The 18,759-nt window shown below is 29.9% G+C and overlaps 1 protein-coding gene across 1 annotated transcript; it reads right to left on the bottom strand.

Moving 5' to 3' along the window:
* Positions 1-9,985: 9,985 nt before the first annotated feature.
* On the bottom strand, positions 9,986-15,600 carry LOC147804060 (uncharacterized). The gene is made up of 2 exons (XM_087151401.1): positions 14,386-15,600; positions 9,986-12,769 (listed from the first exon to the last, which is right to left on the bottom strand). Exons 1-2 carry the CDS (start codon positions 14,536-14,538, stop codon positions 10,061-10,063), a joined length of 2,862 nt encoding a protein of 953 aa, XP_087007527.1. The 5' UTR covers positions 14,539-15,600; the 3' UTR covers positions 9,986-10,060.
* Positions 15,601-18,759: the final 3,159 nt, after the last annotated feature.

Genomic DNA, 18,759 nt, shown 5'->3' with positions numbered 1-18,759 from the left:
TAAAAGCTCTTTCAGCGAAACCACCACATTGAAAATGAAAAACAGAATTACATTCACCTTTGCATGTTAATCCATCTGAGTCTTCCAGAATTGGTTCGGCACATGCTTTACACAAAATTTTTGACGAAGACATTGTTTGAAGCAATATTTATGTATAGAAAGCTTGCGTACTAAAACATTAAATTGATATTTTCAAATTTTTATAATTATAAGTGAAATTAGACTTAAAACAATGGGTAAAATCAAAATATTCAAGGAGCGAGAAAAAGCGTATGCAACAGAGGCTACCAGCTGTTGCCAAAAAAGATTTTTATATAGTAAAATCAATAAAATACATTTACAAAACATTTCCCGGCCATCTAAATAGTTTGCAATTTTTTTTTCATATAGTAAAATCAATAAAATACATTTGCAAAACATTTCCTGGCCATCTATATAGTTTGCAAATATTTTTTTTTTATAAAATAGAAAAATCAGTAGACAATTTTTACAAACATTTTCCTGGCCAACTAAATAGTTTGCAATAGTTTTTTTTGTAGGGAAATTAGAAGACTATATTTAGAAACATATTCCTGCTCATCTAAAAAGTTTTAAAAATATTTTTATTATTTTGTGAAATCACTAGATTAAAAAGACAAAAAATATTGTTAGTCGTTTAAACGGGTTTTAAATATTTTTGCCATATCGTATAATAAGTATTTTGCGTTTACAAAAAGATGACGAACGTGATGACGATGATGCGTGATGAGGTAGGTGACCGTCTTTTTAAAACTTGAGAGAATAATTCTTGATTTAGACAGGTGTAATAAAAATCTGTAATTTTTCCATCCTTCATTTAATTCCAGACATACTTTTTTATGCTTTATTTAAATAAAATCTAAGAAAAGAATCTTTTTTAGACAATCATTCTTTATATTTTATTGATATTCTTTATACATTTGCCTTTTCGCCAAAACACATTATGCATGTATAGTTACTTTTTTTTAGACATTTCCTCCCAGTAGTTAAACGAGTTTCTTGTGCGACCTTTAGTTAAATAATGCAGTAAAAATTTTCAGTGATAATATTACTTTCTTTTTTCCTTTTTTAATATTTCTCCTTTATTTTATTTTTTTAAGGGAAGGCAGATGTTTTAAGCTATAAATGTTAACCAGCTGGCTGAAAGGTACTTAAGGTTTTTCTTAATTACAGACTCAAGATAAACTTTTTAACTTTTCGAATGGACGATTTTTTTTTAAAATTCTAGGAAATGTTGTGTATATTCCACGTAGCTAATTATACAGCACAAGCAATATCAGTTTTATCTATATATATTTTTTAAGGAAATTTTCAGACATCAGTTGAGTTAAAACTTAGTAATATAATATGTAAAAATATTTTTCTAAACTATAGTTTTGTACATTTTAACTAAGTTTCTACAACCTTGTTTTAGTGTTTGTAACTGTGGAATCTTGTAATTGAAATATCTACTAGAGGATTTATATTTCTATCAGAACTTAGTAACCTTATAGCAATACAACTTGCAGTCATAACGCAAAAATCTATTTTACAAATGCTGCACTCGAGGAAGCCAGTACTCTTTACCATAATTCGATCCGGAATTTATTACAGTGTAGCGAGTAGCCGAAATCGCCCAGTCACGTTGTTAAAGTGTTCAGGAGTGAAAACAGGAATCGTGCCTTTTGGAATGTTTTTTCTATGTATTGGGTTGTTATTTAATGGAAATTTTGGAAACTTGTCCTTATAAAGCATTTCTATGGAAACAATACCTAAGAAAAGTTTCATGCAAAATTGTCACCTTTGAAAAATTTGTTGTTTGTCACTTAATTGTTCCAAGCCTGTCATATATATTCTGTTCATGTTGTGGGAAGAACTTCTTATGAATTTTATTTACTAAAGATTTGATTTGATTTGATTTGTTCATTTACGTCGCACTAGAGCTGCACAATGGGCTATTGGCGACGGTCTGGGACACATCCCTGATGATGATCCGAAGACAGGCCATCACAATTATGATCTTCTGCAGAGGGGATGGCACCCCCGTTCCGGTAGCCCGACGACCTGCACGCGAAGTCGAGCACTTTACGGTAGAACAGTTTAACGAGGACCGATACCACACACCCTCTGTCCCTACGCAGACTGATCCAAGTGGTCACCCCCCCCCCCGCACACTGACCGCAGCCAGTGATGCTTGACTTCGGTGATCTGCTGGGAACCGTGGCTTCACGATCATTTCACTGCGGGTCTCAACAATAAGTGCAATAATCTTGTTAGTTCAATATACCACAACGCTTAAAGCGTTAATACAAATCGGTGCAAGTGGAAAAAATAAATAAAAATTTTAAAATTTGCAGAACGTTTGCGGTGGCAACATTTTCAGTGTGGACGTGGTAATCCAGTGGTTAGAGAATCGGCTCGGAGAGACCGGGGTGCAATCGTCGACTTCGTTAAGACACATTGAGTACATGCTCGTAAAATCTGTGGAATCGAAAGTCCTGTGGTCGGTCGAGGAACAGTAAGTACCATGGGTTCCGAAGAAAATTTCCTTCCTCTTCAAATCTATGTCTAAATTGATGAAGTGGTCACCCAAATGAGATCCCCTCTGCAGAGGCTTAAAATTGTGATTTCATGTCTTCGGATCATCCTCGCGGATGTTTCCCAAACCGTCGCCAATAGCCCATTGTGCAGCTCTAGTGCGACGTAAAGTAACAACAACAACAACAATCATTTACGTCGCACTAGAGCTGCACAATGGCTATTGGCGACGGTCTGGGAAACATCCCGGAGGATGATCCGAGGACATGCCATCACAATTTTGATCCTCTGCGGAGGGGATGGCTCCCTCGCTTCGGTAGCCCGACGACCTGCGCGCGAAGTCGAGCACTTTACGGTAGAACAGTTTAACGAGGACCGATACCACACACCCTCGGTCCCTACGCAGACTGATCCAAGTGGTCACCCACCCGCACACTGACCGCAGCCAGTGACGCTTGACTTCGCTGATCTGCTGGGAACCGTGTCTTAACGATCAGTCCACTGCGGGACTAAAAATAAATAAATAAAACAACTGTTTACGAATCATAATATAAGAATTCAAACACTAAACGGAAGAAAGGACAGTACGTACACTTTAAAGTGTTGGTTGAGAGCTTTAAAGAAATAAATGCTGTAAATTCTAGGTTTTAGAGTTTTTTTCTTTCTTTTTCGTTCTCTTAAATACCTGTTTCCTTTGAACTTCCATTTTCAGAAAAACAAAATTTTAAAATTATTCCTTCTTAAATTAAATCGATCTTAAATTAATTCATGATACAAACTAATTAAATTATAATTTAAATTTGACACATTATATTATAAATTATTTAAAATAAATTGCATATTAAGCATAAAACTCCTAGAAGAACGATGAAAGATTTTTAATAAAAATAATATCTATAATATAGTTATTGAATGCGTATTATATACTGATTACACGTTCCAAATTAATATTATGTATTATTTGAAATTTATAAGCATAAGTTAACATAACAAACATAATTTACAAACATAAATTAACATAACAAACATAATTTACAAATATAAGTTAACATAACAAAAATAAGTTAACATAACAAACATAACTTACAAACATAAGTTAATATAAAGTTGCGAAAAGAACTTAGACAATTTTTCAAGTCTTAATAGAAGCTGTAAAATATATTATATTTTTAATTTATATTTAGTTGTTGTTTTAAAGTAATGACGGAATAAAATGTACTAAAAATAAAATACTAATTACTACTAAATACTATTAATTGGCATGCCAATTTTAGCTAGTAAAATGAACATTTATAACAGAATCACACAATATCCGGAATGATTAAATTCATTCTATTGAATCAAATACAAAAGAAAACCGATTCTTGTATCAACTCGGGAAAAAGAATGACCTACAGTTTGAATCTCCCGATAATTACAAGCTTAAGTCTCTAAAATAATAATTATTGAAAAAAAGATATCTAGAACGAAATAATTGCCTTCTTAAAATATTAAAGTTAAAGATAAGCGAAAAGATGTGGTCGTTAAAAAATAGGTTTTATTTTAAGTTTGCGTTATAGGTATTAATTAAGGTTTTAAATTATTTGAATAATATTTATTGCGACATTATGTTAACTAATGTAATTGAACATTAATGTTTTAATTATTTCATAATATATTAAAATAATTAAATAATCCTGAAATAATTTTGCTTTACTAAGGAAAGTATACACTTTTTAAAAAAATCAATAATTATTTTAAAACTTTCTTTAATCCTGTTAATATCATTCAGTGGAACAGTTTAATGAAGTCAGCTTCATTAAAAAGATTCCAATCTTAGAGGTGAATATTGGTTTGAAAGGTAATTCGGAAAAAAATATTTCATTTAGTTTTCTTCTAACAATTAAAAGAGATTTTAAACATTAGTTTTAGAAATAAAAGCATTGCAATTCAGGCCTTTTATTAAAATTTTTTAAAGCATCCATGATGCAAAGATTTAATTTAATTTTTAATTAGTAGTTTAATTTTTTTCTTGTAAAAATAGTTAAATTAAAAATTTATGAGATAACGAGTGATTATGTAATCCCTTTTAATTTATTAGTAATTTAAATTGCTTTAGGAAATATTAAGAAAAATATTTTTTTTCAAATATTTTTTATAAAGACATTTTTTGTTTTTTTAAGTTTCATTGTATTGAAATAAAATACAATAAAGTTTTTTAAGGAAAAGAAATCAAATGCATGTTCTAAATCAAAAATTTTGCATTAAGATTTCATAAATAAATAATTATTTGTTTAAGATATGCTTTTTTCTTAGGAGTAAGTAAAATTTAATTTTAAAAGTTAAACTAGTTTCAATTTAAAAATCAAAATCAAAAACTGAAATCATAATAGAGTAAGAATTTTCAGATTTTACGACTGAGAAATTATGTTTCATAACGTTTAAAAATAAAAGAGCATTTTTAAGCGCGCTGTTTAGAAAATTCTGTGTCGGAAAATAAAAAAAAACTTAAAAAATGTAGGATACGCATTAAACAGCTTAATGCGCCCGCACCTCATATCCCCTTAAATCTCACAACTTAAACATCCATCATATTCGTTACTTTTCCCCATATAAATAAATAAACTTAAAAAAAAAGTTTATAACACAACTTAACACCCTATGAAAGTTGCAACAAACATGCTCCATATCAGGTTTTACAGTTGTTGCTGTTGTTCCCAATACCACTTGCCAATATTACACCGAGAAAGAAAAAAAAATGGTCAAAACAACTAGAATATGGTCAAATTTACCGTGTTTCTAGCTCCAAGGGGACACCAATGAACAAGGTAATTTTTACCGAAATGCTTTGGTAAAAGTAACTAAAAATATGGTTTTTATTACCATACTGTTTGGTAATAAATGGGACAAAATTAAGTAATTATAAGCAAAAGCCGATAATTTTAACTGCGCAGTTAACTTGTTAACGCTTAACCTTCTTTTTTCAATGCTTTTTTCCCTATATAAATTACAAGTTAACATCTACCAACATTTAAAATTATAAAAAAATATATATATATTTTTAAATGTAAAAATTTCTAGATCAGGCTGAATTAATTCAGTAATTTAATTGTTACTAAATAAATACTACGTTAGGGTAAATAAAATTACTACATCAGGTCTGCCCCAATATCCTAAAATGGAAGTCTAAAGGTAGCGGATTCGAATACCACCGTAACAATGATTGATTCACCTTATTTATATTTATTTATTTATTACACATACGCGTGTTTGATACACATACGCGTTTTTTGATACACATACGCGTGTTTGTGCACTCATTACAAAGTTCGGCTAATATGCTCTTGTCAAGTTGATGTACAGATAGCACATAAGGACAGCACACACGTACGGCTTGGAACACGGTGGGATTCGAACCAGCTACCTCACCATTGCAATAGATGCGTTTTGTAATGTTTTTGCAATGCTATTTTTTTTCTTAAACTTGAATAGGGTTTATTAAGAGTGTTTTATAATCAGCAAACAAACCTTCAATAACATCAACTTAGTAATCGAAAAAAAAAATACCCAAAAGTATTAGAAAACGAAAGAACCTTTAAACAAAGAAATTAAATGGACTTAAAAAAGAGTAGTAAGTGAACAACGAAAGTGAACTCAAAACATATCAAATTTCTTTAATTATCAATCGTAAAACACTAACTTACACTACTTAACCTAAAATATTACATTTTTAATTTACTTCCTAATATAAGAGCTTATATGCGAGAAACCAAAATAAGTTGGACTCACCTCTTTCATATGATTTTTCTCTATTTGTTGCGTCATAGAATAATACGGAACTTACGAAGTTGAGATATCAATTTCTATATTTGAAATAACATCTACGAAAGCTCAAAACTTCTTAAAATCACAGGAATACAGAGGCTATAAACCAAACCATAAAAGGATTAAAACTTCTTCAATATAACATTCAACGAAAGTGATCACTTTTTTTGAAATGTTCAATTTTTGGTGACACTATTGTTGCTACAATTGTCATATAAGTTCTTCGTTTATATATTCTAACAAACAATGCCAAGTGTGGCTACAATTTTTAAAGATCACGTATAGAGTATCCAGTTGTTCGTCCTTTTTCACCAAATAATACATTACAACTAATTAACTAAACATCATCAGAAGTCACCAGCAAACAAATTAGATTTATTATAAGAAGAACAAAGGTTTTATAAAACAAAAGTATATAAGATCGTTTTCAACGGATTCAACACAAATCAATGAATTGTAACATATCTTTTACGAACGATTATAAGTTCAATTTTAAGTGAAAGCATCAACACCCTCATTTTAAGGCACTCCAAAAAAAAAAAAAAAAAAAAAAAAAAAAAAAAAAAAAAACTTGCTGACGATTACAAAATGGTTCCCGTTTGATTTACAATCGTTTGCTTTTTTTCGAACAAATATCAATTAGATGTTTATTCCTTTAAATGATTTACACCTATTAAAACTAACTATCTCTACATTTACATTTTTATGAGTTGTAAAATTAAATTTAAAATTTTACGCGAATTATTAGTTGCATTTTACGTTATAAATTAAGGAAGCCTAAAAGTATTTGAACACAAAATTTACTTCACTGCAAAGCACTTCTTGTTCTACTGAATATTTGTCTTAATTTTTTCCTGAATATAAATCTTTGTAGTGCAAACATTGTCATTAATAGTCCAAATATATGTAAAATGGAATAAAGCAATTTATTCAAATTAAGAGATTTCGAAAATGCTGAGTTTATGTTTTTGTTCGCTCAAAAACTTTATTATTCTACCTCTCGAATAATATTTCTGAAAAAAATTAATCTTATCAAAACGGTTTGCGGCTGTAACAGGTGTGTAAAATTTGAAAATCTTAACATGAATCTTTAGGGAAATGTAAATATATTCATTTATTTTGTTGAAAAAAAGGAAAAGAGGATATTTAAATTGATTTATTTAAATATTGTTCGCAATACGGGGAAGAAGTAAGTATACTTGAAGTTAAAAATCTTTTCTCTGACACTGTATGATTAGAGAGAAGAGAATGTACGGAGAGTTTTTTTTAAATTTTTTTTTAACAACCACGTTTACAGAGATAATTTTTTTTTCTTTCGAAATCATATTGAATGCCTTTGGAGTCATTTAAAAAATATCACACATAGATGTAGTTGTTATGAGCATGAAGATTCCAATAATCCTCTAATTTTAAGAGATTTGATTCCTTTTATTAAGCATTTTGATTTAAATTTAAGCATTTTGATTCCTTCAATTTTAAGCGATCGTAACAAACTGACTTAAGGTCTGGTTTCTTAGGACAAGCGCCTTATCTGGGCGTCAGCGGAAAGTTGACGTAGCTTAGCGTGAGCAGTCGGTCCAACGCAGACATTATCTCTCATTGCGCATGCGTTAATAACGTAAACAAATATTTATTTTGAATTTGTATTGATTTTGTTATTGTCGACCAGTGTTTTAGAGAACAAATAATGACTTTGTCCAAGAAAAAACACATTATACCTGAGCTAAATGAAGAGTGCTATGTTTAATGTCAAAATCAAAATCTTGGCTGATTTCAATGTGCTGTTGGATGTTGTCCTCCATTGTTTCTGTGGTTAACGTCACGTTGTAATCCAACTGCAGTTGAGTTGGACAGCAATTGTAGTTCAAGATGAGCGTTCGATGACGTATACTATCAAACTCACAAATGGACCAATCAGAGGTTAGCGCTGATTTCCAGCTGACGGCGTCCTGTCCTAAGAAACCAGACCTTTAGACGTAACTGGTTAAACTTTAGTGAGACAGGTCGCAAAAAATAACCTTGGTAAGACAAGTCGTGAAATGGTTCTCATGTGACTTACAAATGATCAGAGTTGCAACAAAGTTTCTTAGGGACTTTAGTAGGTAGGTACTTTATTTACGTCGCACTCGAGCTGCGCAATCGGGCACTGGCGACATTACGTTAAACATCCCTGACGATGACCCGAAGGCATGATATCACAATTTTGATCATCTGCAGAGGGGATCTCATTTGGGAGGCTACTCCCTCAATTTAGACATAGATCTGAAGGGGAAGGAAATTTTCTTCAGAACCCATGATACTGCTCAATGACCGACCACAGGACTTTCAATTCCACAGATTTTACTAGCACATATATCGCATGTACTCAGTGGGTCTCAGCGAAATCGAGGATTGCTCCCCCCCCCCGGTCTCTCCGGGCTGAACCATAGCCACCGAGAGTCAAGGCCTCTCAGTAGATTTGTGACGTCATCCTCTGAGGGGCTAGTGAAGCATAAGATAACGCGGTATTCAGATTTGTATTAAGAGAAAACTAAAGTAAATACTTCAAACTTTTGAGCCACGTAATATATTTTTGCTTTAGTTAATTTAATAGCACTTAAAAAAAATGTAAGTGGTGAATTTTTAGCTTTTTAAGATATGTTTAAAGTTATAATTCTATAAAATGAACATGTAGGACTTCTTGATGCTTTTCAATAAAAATGAATGAATAGAAATGAAATTTAATAAGAAATTTTATACTTTTAATTTTAAAATCTTGATTCCTCATAACTATTTTTAATATCAAAAGAATAAACCTTATTTAAGTGTATAATTTATTATTTTCTAATGTGTAATTATACATTAGATTTAATCATATTTGAAAATAAGAAATGATACATTTTAATCATGAAACGGATGCGAGACAAATAAAAATATGTTATATCATGGCAGAAAAGAGACAAATAAAGAAATAATAGTTTTATTGGCACATTTATAAAATTTTTTATTTTACATACACTCTTCCAGACTTATAAAATAAACATAAAATGGGAATAAAATGAGAATAGTACATATAATCTGGAGCAAACTCAAAATTTATTCATCCATAAGATTGCAAAAATCTAAATTTAAATTTTATTTTATTTATTTATTTTTTTTTTTAAAAAAAAGAATGTTTCATGTTTAGTTTTAATATAGATCATTATATGGTAGTTCAAAAAATTAAAAGGAAAATAATAACATAATAATTTAATAATATTTTTTTTTGTTGCCAGATTTGTACAAAAATATATTACATGGAGGAAATATTGATTGGATAATTATAGGGAAAAATAACATATTCTAAGAAAATAGAGAAGATTCTTTAATATGGACGAACTACATTGAATATTAATTAAAAAGTTGTCTCCTTATTATTTTTTAAAATATACACACTCGCAAGTAACGGCGAGTACATATATATATTACATATATATATATATATATATATATATATATATATATATATATATATATATATATATATATATATATATATATATATATATATATATATATATATATATATATATATATATATATATATATATATATATATATATATATATATATATATATATATATGTAATTAGTATTTACCAAAATTTATACTAACTTTATACGTAAATTTATCAAAACATAATATATTTGAAGAAGAAATTTTTTTTTAGCATTTTTATCATATCTTTATTGAATATTAGTTTTACTTCAAAGCACCTAGTTTTCTTTTTTTCTGTTTTTCAGCAATTTTTGATTGTTTGCTTATTTCGTGTTTATCATTCTTTTCTCTGCAATAATTGTTTAAAAATATATTTGTTGAAGACCACAAAAGAAGTTTAATTATTTTAGACTCATCGTGCCCATTATCACAACAATCATCCATTAAATTTTGTGACTCCAATAACTTTTCAGATAGTTCAATGGCAAGTAATCTGGGATTTTCACATTTATTAAAGTCTTCTTCATACTCATAACACAATTTTTTTATAACTATGTAGTTATATAATATAACATTAAAAGAACCAGGGGAAGGATATAAAAGTTTACCTCTATCTAAATTTAAAAAGTAAGTATTATTACAATCAATTTCAAGAGATTTATCAACTGACAATTCCTCTTGACAAATAGCGCATTTTAATTTTTTTGAAGTAATGTACACACAATATCCGGCAATGTATAGTAATGCACCAAAAAATTCTTTCACTGCATCAATATCATTATTTTCGACTGACAAATCAGGATAAAAAGAAAATACAGCATGTTCCTCAAAATTATCCGGTTCAGACTCAAAAGAAACATCTGTAATCAAAATTTTACCTTGAGATTTAGACATAATATTTAATTTCATTAATGATTGCATTCTTAATTTCTTTTCCGATTCATATAGCTGCCTAATCGATATGTGATAATGGCTTCCCGACATTTGACGATATAATCCCAACCTGCTTTCCAAATGGTCCGTTTGAAACTTCCCAGGTAATATATAATTAAGTTTAAGCTCGTCTTTACAATATGAGGCTAATTCTAAAATACCATTTGTTGTTATTTTGAGGGCTGAGTGTGTTTCCTTGGTAAACATACCTGTCGTACATTTCATTTGTTCCCACGACTCTAACCAATCTAAAAAATCTTGCAAAAATATATACCTATCATCATCATCAGAAATAGTTAAAGGAAATTTAAATTTATCATTATTTCTTGTACCAGCATTTGGAGTTTTAACATTCATAATCTTCCACCAAGTTAAAATTATTTTTATGAATAAAGAAGTGTCTTCATAGTGTGGAATATCATCTTTTTGGCCCACCTCTAACAATGCATTTTTAACAAAATCGTTAAGAATTTGTAATACCAGCCTCACATTTTGTCTCTCTAAGCTAGAAGGAGAAAGTGCTTTTAATGTGAGTTTAAAGCCATATTTGGCGAGGTTATTTAGTTCAGAATTGTGAAGCTTCTTTAAGGACGTAAAAGATGCTGTGTGAAATGTTTTATTTGTTAATTTTGGAAAACTAGGGAAAAACATGCATTTACCTTCATTTTTTTGATTTATCCAATTATTTCTGATTCCTTTAAGTTCATGAACAGAGTCAATTAAATAAAACAATGATCTGCTAAAATCACAAGGATGAGGATAAACATATTGTAGCTTTGGACGGTCTAAAAACTGAGACATTGCTTTTCTATTTATAGAATTATTATCAGTTATAACAGTGATTAAAAAAAATCCTATGCTTTCTAATTTTAATATTACCTTTTTAATCATATTATGTAAATCTAAATAATTAATGGATTTTACGGGCCATATATAAGCAACATCCTCGTAGGAAGATGTTACACTCTCTATCATGAAGACATGCGCTGATGTTGCTAATGTATCATTATTTTGTGACAAACCAACAATATTTCCTCCTTTGTAATCCAAGAAAGGTTTAATGTGTATTTCATCCAGTAAAAGGGCGATAGTTTTATCTGAAAGTAATAAATGAGGAATTTTTTGTTCCAAATAATGTAAAAAATATTTTTCTGTCTGTTCTAAATTAGGAGAGACATTACTGGCATTACATATGTTTCTAATTGTAGATGGATGGGGTAGGATTAGATTTTTACTATTACGAATAAAAAGATAAGCATGAGGCGACAAAGTATAAAGTAAAGTACAAAATATTAACATTTCAGGTGAATATGACATCTTTTTCATTGATTTGAGTGAGGTTTGCTCTCTTAAGAATTTAAAAAGCTGATCATTCTTATTAAGTTTGATTAAATTTCCAAAAGCATTTTCGATTATTTTAATATTATCATATTCTAAATTTAAATTTAAATTTTTACATTTTTGAAGAATGTCGGATAAAATATTTAGGTCATTACATATCAGGGGGACATTGAAATTTCCAATTTTATTTTGCTTGACATTAACACAAAATACGTTGACTTGTAAATCTGCACTCAAATGTATGGAATATTTTATTTGAGGCACAACATCCATATTTATGTGTATGAAGAGAATGGAGTCTTTTTTAAAAATTACATCCCAAAACTCCCCTAATTCTAAGAAATCTAATTTTGATTTTAATTCATCAAGCGAGGAAAATTTTATTCTTTCAACGTACTCTGATTTAGTCGAAATACTGTCTTTTATTGCCTTGATAAACGTTTCCTGTTCTTTTCGTATTTTTTTATCTTCTAAACTTAGTCGATTTCTTTTTCCACCACCATCTAAGTATCTGGGATAATCTGGAAATACTGATGGAATGGCATCCAATTTAAGCCTTTTAATTTGCAATGGGACCACAATTTTCCGGCCCAATTTTTCATCAAATCCATGGGCTTCTCTTATAAAATCTTCATCACGAAAATGCCTTTCACAAACCTTGTCAAAAAAGGACAAAATTTCGTCAATGTATTTCACAAAATGAGGGAGAAAATGATACAGAACGAAACAGTTTCAGGTACGAGTTTTAAAACGAAATTCAACATATTAAATAAAATATATTAGTTAACAGAACTGTCCTGAATTGGTACGAAATGTTAATTTGCAGCAATATTTAATATATATATTAAAAACTTTTGTTGATAATAAAAAAAAATGTATTCATTAGAGATGTTAGTCAATTATTAAGGAGGAATAAGAAAACGTTATCGAAATCTGCCTAATTACTTTTATATAAAAAAGCCAGTGTATAGATTTCGATAGTTTTCATTTTTATTTGCCAGCAATATTTGTGGAATACACTGTATATAAAAATGTGAGAAAAAAATTTTTTACAAATAAAATTTCAATTTTCAAAACTTCAGAACACAACCAGTACGTAATGCAAACGAAACTACTTTTTCATTTACATTACACACATAGTCAAATGAAAAATCAATTAATTTTCAAAAATTAACAATATTGCTCAAATGTTTTAAAACATTAAAAAATTTTATACAATTTTCCCAATTTTTAAAATTGCAAGTTTCAGCAACATTTTAAAAAATTATTATCAGCACAATATTTACTACCGTAAATCTGTGCAATAAATCTGATCGAATCTATTAGAACGATTTCTACGGTTATGTGCAAAACCGAAAAAAAATATACATATATATATATCGAATGCACGCATGTAACATGCTTTGAAAGGTTTAATAATTTTCAAAACGCCCTATTTTATAAAGTAAATTGGGCTGATTCTAAAAAAAAAACTATTACCTTAACAGAACTAGGATTCAAATAACATGCAAACACCAAAAAAGCATGTACGTGAAAAAGTTTTCGTTTTTGCTTTAAAAATTACAGTCTTTTTGTCAAAAAATGCACATTAATTTATAAAAATTGTAGTCAAAGATAAATATTTTTCAGAGTGTTATTTGAAAATTTTATTCAAGCAATAAATTATTTTTCAACACTTTTGGCAATCTTTGGGTAATGTGACGCATTAAAATTAAATTACAATATTTAATAAAAAATTATAAAATAGTAAAAAAAAAATATGTAATATGTAAACAATTCATCTGTATTCGAAAGATTCATAACATATTTAGCATGAACATACAAACTTAAAATGGCTAACAATGAATTAAATTCCTTTTTTATTAATATAATCTAATGTATTGGAGTTTTTTTGCCTTCAAGTATGAATATTTATGAAATTTTACTCATATGATCGTAAGCTATCGTTAAGAATAAATAAGCTTCAAATGCCAATCCACATTGTTATGAATTTTTCTTTATTTTAAAAGTATAACTAAAGCTTTTTTGCTATTTTTTTTAAATAATACAAATGTTAACTCTTAATGACATTTTATATTTGTTTATATATACATTTAAATACGACAAATGATGTTTAAATTTGTTTTATTTCACGTCTACGAGTTTTGCAAAAGTACGAATATATTGCTAGTTTCATATTCTAAATTTTGCTAACAATAAACAATACCTTAAGCAATATAATTCTTAAATACAACTTATTTCATTATTTAGTTAAAAAGCTTATTATTAAGTCTGCAAAAGGGAATATTAAAACATAAATGCTAAATAACACTTACTCGACTATTAACGGTTATTTGATAACTGTCTCGTTTGATGGAATTAATCCATTTTTTTTTAATTTCCTCACATTTTGGAAACCTAAATACGGATACTTTAGGCCCATTTTTGTAGTTCCCTTTACATCTTGGAACTACACACGTAAGGGGCATTGTTAAAAGCTGTAAAATAATGCAACATATATTTTTTTGAAATCGTTTAAAACGACACACCCAGCGAGCAAACGATACTGCTATTTAATGAAGAACAAATATTTGAAATTGGCGGCTAATCGCATATCCCCACAGTATGTGACGTCACTAAAAGACCTTGATGATCTCAGCGGCCTTATTTCTCGGTGGCTATAGCTGAACTCCGATTCACTAACCACTGGGTTGCAACGTTCACACTGAGAATAATGCTCAAACATTCCACAAATTTTCAACAAAAAAAAATTTTTTTTTTTTACCTGTACCGTTTTCTATTAACCCTTTCAGGGTTACGTCATATTGAACTAACAAGATCATTCCACTTGTTGTTGAACTTCTGCGATAAGTTTTACACCTCTAACGTTCCCCAGTCTGTTCAGTTTTCGATATTTCTTTTAACTTACAACGTTTTACACTTTAAGTCCCCTGCTTTTTGGTAGCCTGGCGACCTGAGCGAAAAGTCGAACACTTTACGGTAGAACAGTTTAACGATGACCGATACGTGCACCGTCGGTCCCTACGCAGGCTGATCCAAGTGGTCAACCACCCGCCTACTTACCGCAGCCAGTGATGCTTGACTTCGGTGTTCTACTGGAAACCGTGTCTTTACGATCAGTTCATTGCCGGACACTTTAATACCAGTTAAGTATATTTGTGACTACCAAGTGACAAAAGTAACAATAAACAATCATGGAGACTTTTATATCAAGTAAGACATGCTAACTTGATTCTATCTGGAGGTACCTTTTGATAGATGAAGGTTGACATAGTCTGTAATTAAATCCCCTCAATATCACATATATGCTTAATGCAAATAATTGTTTGTCTCTTGTCAAATTGCAGAAAAGATAGCATGAAAATGAAGAAAACTGCATAAAGATATACATTAACGCTTCTGGGCGTTTGGCAAAAGGACAACTCCTCACGGCAATGGCGATCCCAATGCCATATGGTTATTTTACTTGAACCTCGCCGTACAGTATTGCTATTTTTTCGCTAACCGATCAGAAGCGAATGCCGATATAGCATTTAATGCATATTTTTGCCGTCTTTCGTAAAATTGTGCTATCTGTTTTTCAAACTGAAGCGAGTTTTTAAGCCGTTCTTTGTATTTACAAATAAATCCTCATATGTTCGAAAAATAAATAAATACCGCTACTTCTGATTAATAAAACAGTTACATTTTTAAATCATTCTTGAAAAATATCAGTCCAAGTAAGTTGATCTGATTTCGCTGCTCGCTTTATAGTCCCCCCTTTTTAATGTTTTTTCTTTTCTGATTAATAAAACAGTTACCATATTATAATATATCTGAGTTTAATATCTTAAAACAATTCAGTTAAACATTTGAAGCCATCAGTCTTGTCCCTTTAATCATTGTTATAATTACGAAATTATATCAGAATAAGAAATAGTTAACCATCAAATCAGTCATTTAAAAAAATTGCCATTTTAAATAAACCGCAGAAGTATAAACAGATTCTTCTTGGTAAGATGCAAAGACATCAAAAGGTTAAAATTACGCAAAATATAAATCGTAAAAGGATTGATAGTTCTGAAGATCATTTTGGGAATTTTAACGTAATACTTAAGAGCATGGCATGAAAACCATTAATTTGGTTACATTTACTTTTGAGATTCGTATTTGATACTAAATGTAATGTAATATTAACTATGATTTTAGAAAGCATAATATTTCTGGTAAACAGTAACAATAGTGAACGGTAAAATTATCATATGGATAGTTTACCGTTTGGTTTGGTTTAATTTTTAAAATTGTAATTTCTTTTATTAGAAATGTCTTTACCATCCAAGTATAAGGATTTTGCCAGAATTTTTTTCTTCATGCAACAAGCCGCTATGGGAATACGGCAATCCAAGCAATTCTAGTGGCTTCCATCTAAGGCCAAGAATATGACTTCTACCACACACACGTCACAACCCGTTTTGCAACCCGTTGTTTGATAACTCATTACTTTTTTTCATCAACAGATCGTAATTTTGATCTGAACCAGAGAACGATGAATCTCCAATTAAGTACTCTCAGAGGTATTGATTTGTTATGGGAACTAGAAGGACTTTGTGACCCGGACAGATTTAACATGCACCAGTCACCGTTTAATACACGAAGATTTTTTCGGCTGGAGGTTAAGAAGTTTCGACACTTTGGTTACCAAAAATTCTTGATATTTCGAAAGCCTGATTGCACAATACTATGGTTTAACTTGGTGGGAACGCTGACTTAATTTAACCCATTATTAAGATTTCAGAAAATTTGCACCATAGTAGGGTTAGGTATCAACATTATGGCACCAAATATTTTTTTGTAACCTGATTACTACAATTATGGTTCAACTGATGATTAGAAAAGTTATTTAAATTATCAAAGAAATTTTTTTTTTCAATAGATAATTTTGACACGGATTTGCCCGAAATGGATTTGGATTGCCCGAATGGATTTGGATTGCCGAAATGGATTGCCCGAAATTTTTCTTTGATAATTTAAATAATTTTTCTATGTGCTAATCCATACCGTGCAAATCCGCGGCTAAAATTATCTGCAAAAAAGGCAATTTATGTTTCTCTTTTCTATTTTATATTTTTTCTTAAATAAACATCTATCTTCTAAAACTATTTATGATCAATTTTTAAAATTATCCAGCATAATATTACCTTGCGCACATCCATTTCGGGCCCATCCTTGGTAACTAACAAATCAAAACTCAGAATAACAAATCACTTCAGCAGTGCAGTAAGAACGACACTTTAAAACCCTCTTGTTACACTCAATTCAATTTGTTTTCATCTTTTGTTTTCATATTTTGTAATCTGGCAATCTTTCTGCGAAAACATTTTTAAATCATTCTTGAAAAATATCAGTCCAAGTAAGTTGATCTGATTTCGCTGCTCGCTTTACAGTCCCCCCTTTTTAATGTTTTTTCTTTTTATTTTATTTTATTATCTGTTTTTACATGTTATTTTTACTTTTTGTGATCTATTTTATTTGTTGTTATTTTTATAAAAATATTTTTTGAGGGCTCCTCACACTATTGTATTAATATATTTAGCTTTGCCTTTATTGATACAATATCAGAAAGCACTCTGTTTTGCGGATATAATCGTGTGGGCTGAAGAAAAGATTATATCTTTTTTTCCGGTTTTTTAATTAGCATTTCATTTTTTTTTTAAATAAACTGTTTGTTATTTTTTTACTTATTATTCCCCCCCCTTTTTTTTTTTCTTCATATGTCTATTATTTTTCTTTGTTTTATTCTTCATTTTGAACTTATCTAATGAGTTCTGTTTACTTGCAGCTTAAGCGCAATAAATGAAACTTATTGTTTTTCTTAACTTTCTTCGTGTTTTCTTTTATATATATATATATATATATACAGAGTGTCCCAAAACGACCGCATAAACTCTGCACAGCTAGATTGCTCGTTAGGAGTGCATAAAAACTGCCCAAAGAAGCGTTCCTGTACGATCCATAGTTTACGAGAAAAATACGAAAAACAAAGTATGACGTCACAGCCGGTGCAAGAGAAAAACACTTTATTGGACATATCCACGGCGTGCTCAAGCCTGCCTCGACATGCACGGCGGACACTTTGAACATCTGCTTTAAATTGTGCATAGTATACTGCTGTTGATATGTTCAATAAAGTGTTTTTTCTTGCACCGGCAGTGACGTCATACATTGTTTTTCGTATTTTTCTCATAAACTATGGATCGTACAGGAACGCTTCTTTGGGCAGTTTTTATGTACTCCCAACGAGGAATCTAGCTGTTATTTCGCGTAAACGTAACTAAAACACAACTTCAGTATATTTTGAAAGAACACCATCTACCTTTATTTACAGACGACTACTAACAAAAGTGTTGCCATGCAGAGACAACTAAGTTCTTTTATTTAATCTCGTTACTAAGTTAATTACCGGCGTGCAACACTAGCTGTGCAGAGTTTATGCGGTTGTTTTGGGACACCCTGTATAGATATATTATATTATTTAATATGTTATTTTATGGAAAATCGAAACAGGAAAATGGAGAAAAATAGACTTTTATTAAAATAAGAGCCGAATGATGAGAACATTACATACTGGTGGATAGATAGAGAAGAGAGGATTTAACTTTGAAAAGCGGCTTCTTAAACTCTTTCTGGACAATATATTTAATTATTAGTTG

The sequence above is a fragment of the Parasteatoda tepidariorum genome, chromosome 9 (assembly GCF_982258835.1).
Source record: "Parasteatoda tepidariorum strain Cologne lab strain chromosome 9, Ptep-v5.0, whole genome shotgun sequence".
Taxonomy (NCBI): Eukaryota; Metazoa; Arthropoda; class Arachnida; order Araneae; family Theridiidae; genus Parasteatoda; species Parasteatoda tepidariorum.
Note: the sequence above shows the minus strand (reverse complement) of the source record. Positions and strands in the feature narration are given on the sequence as shown.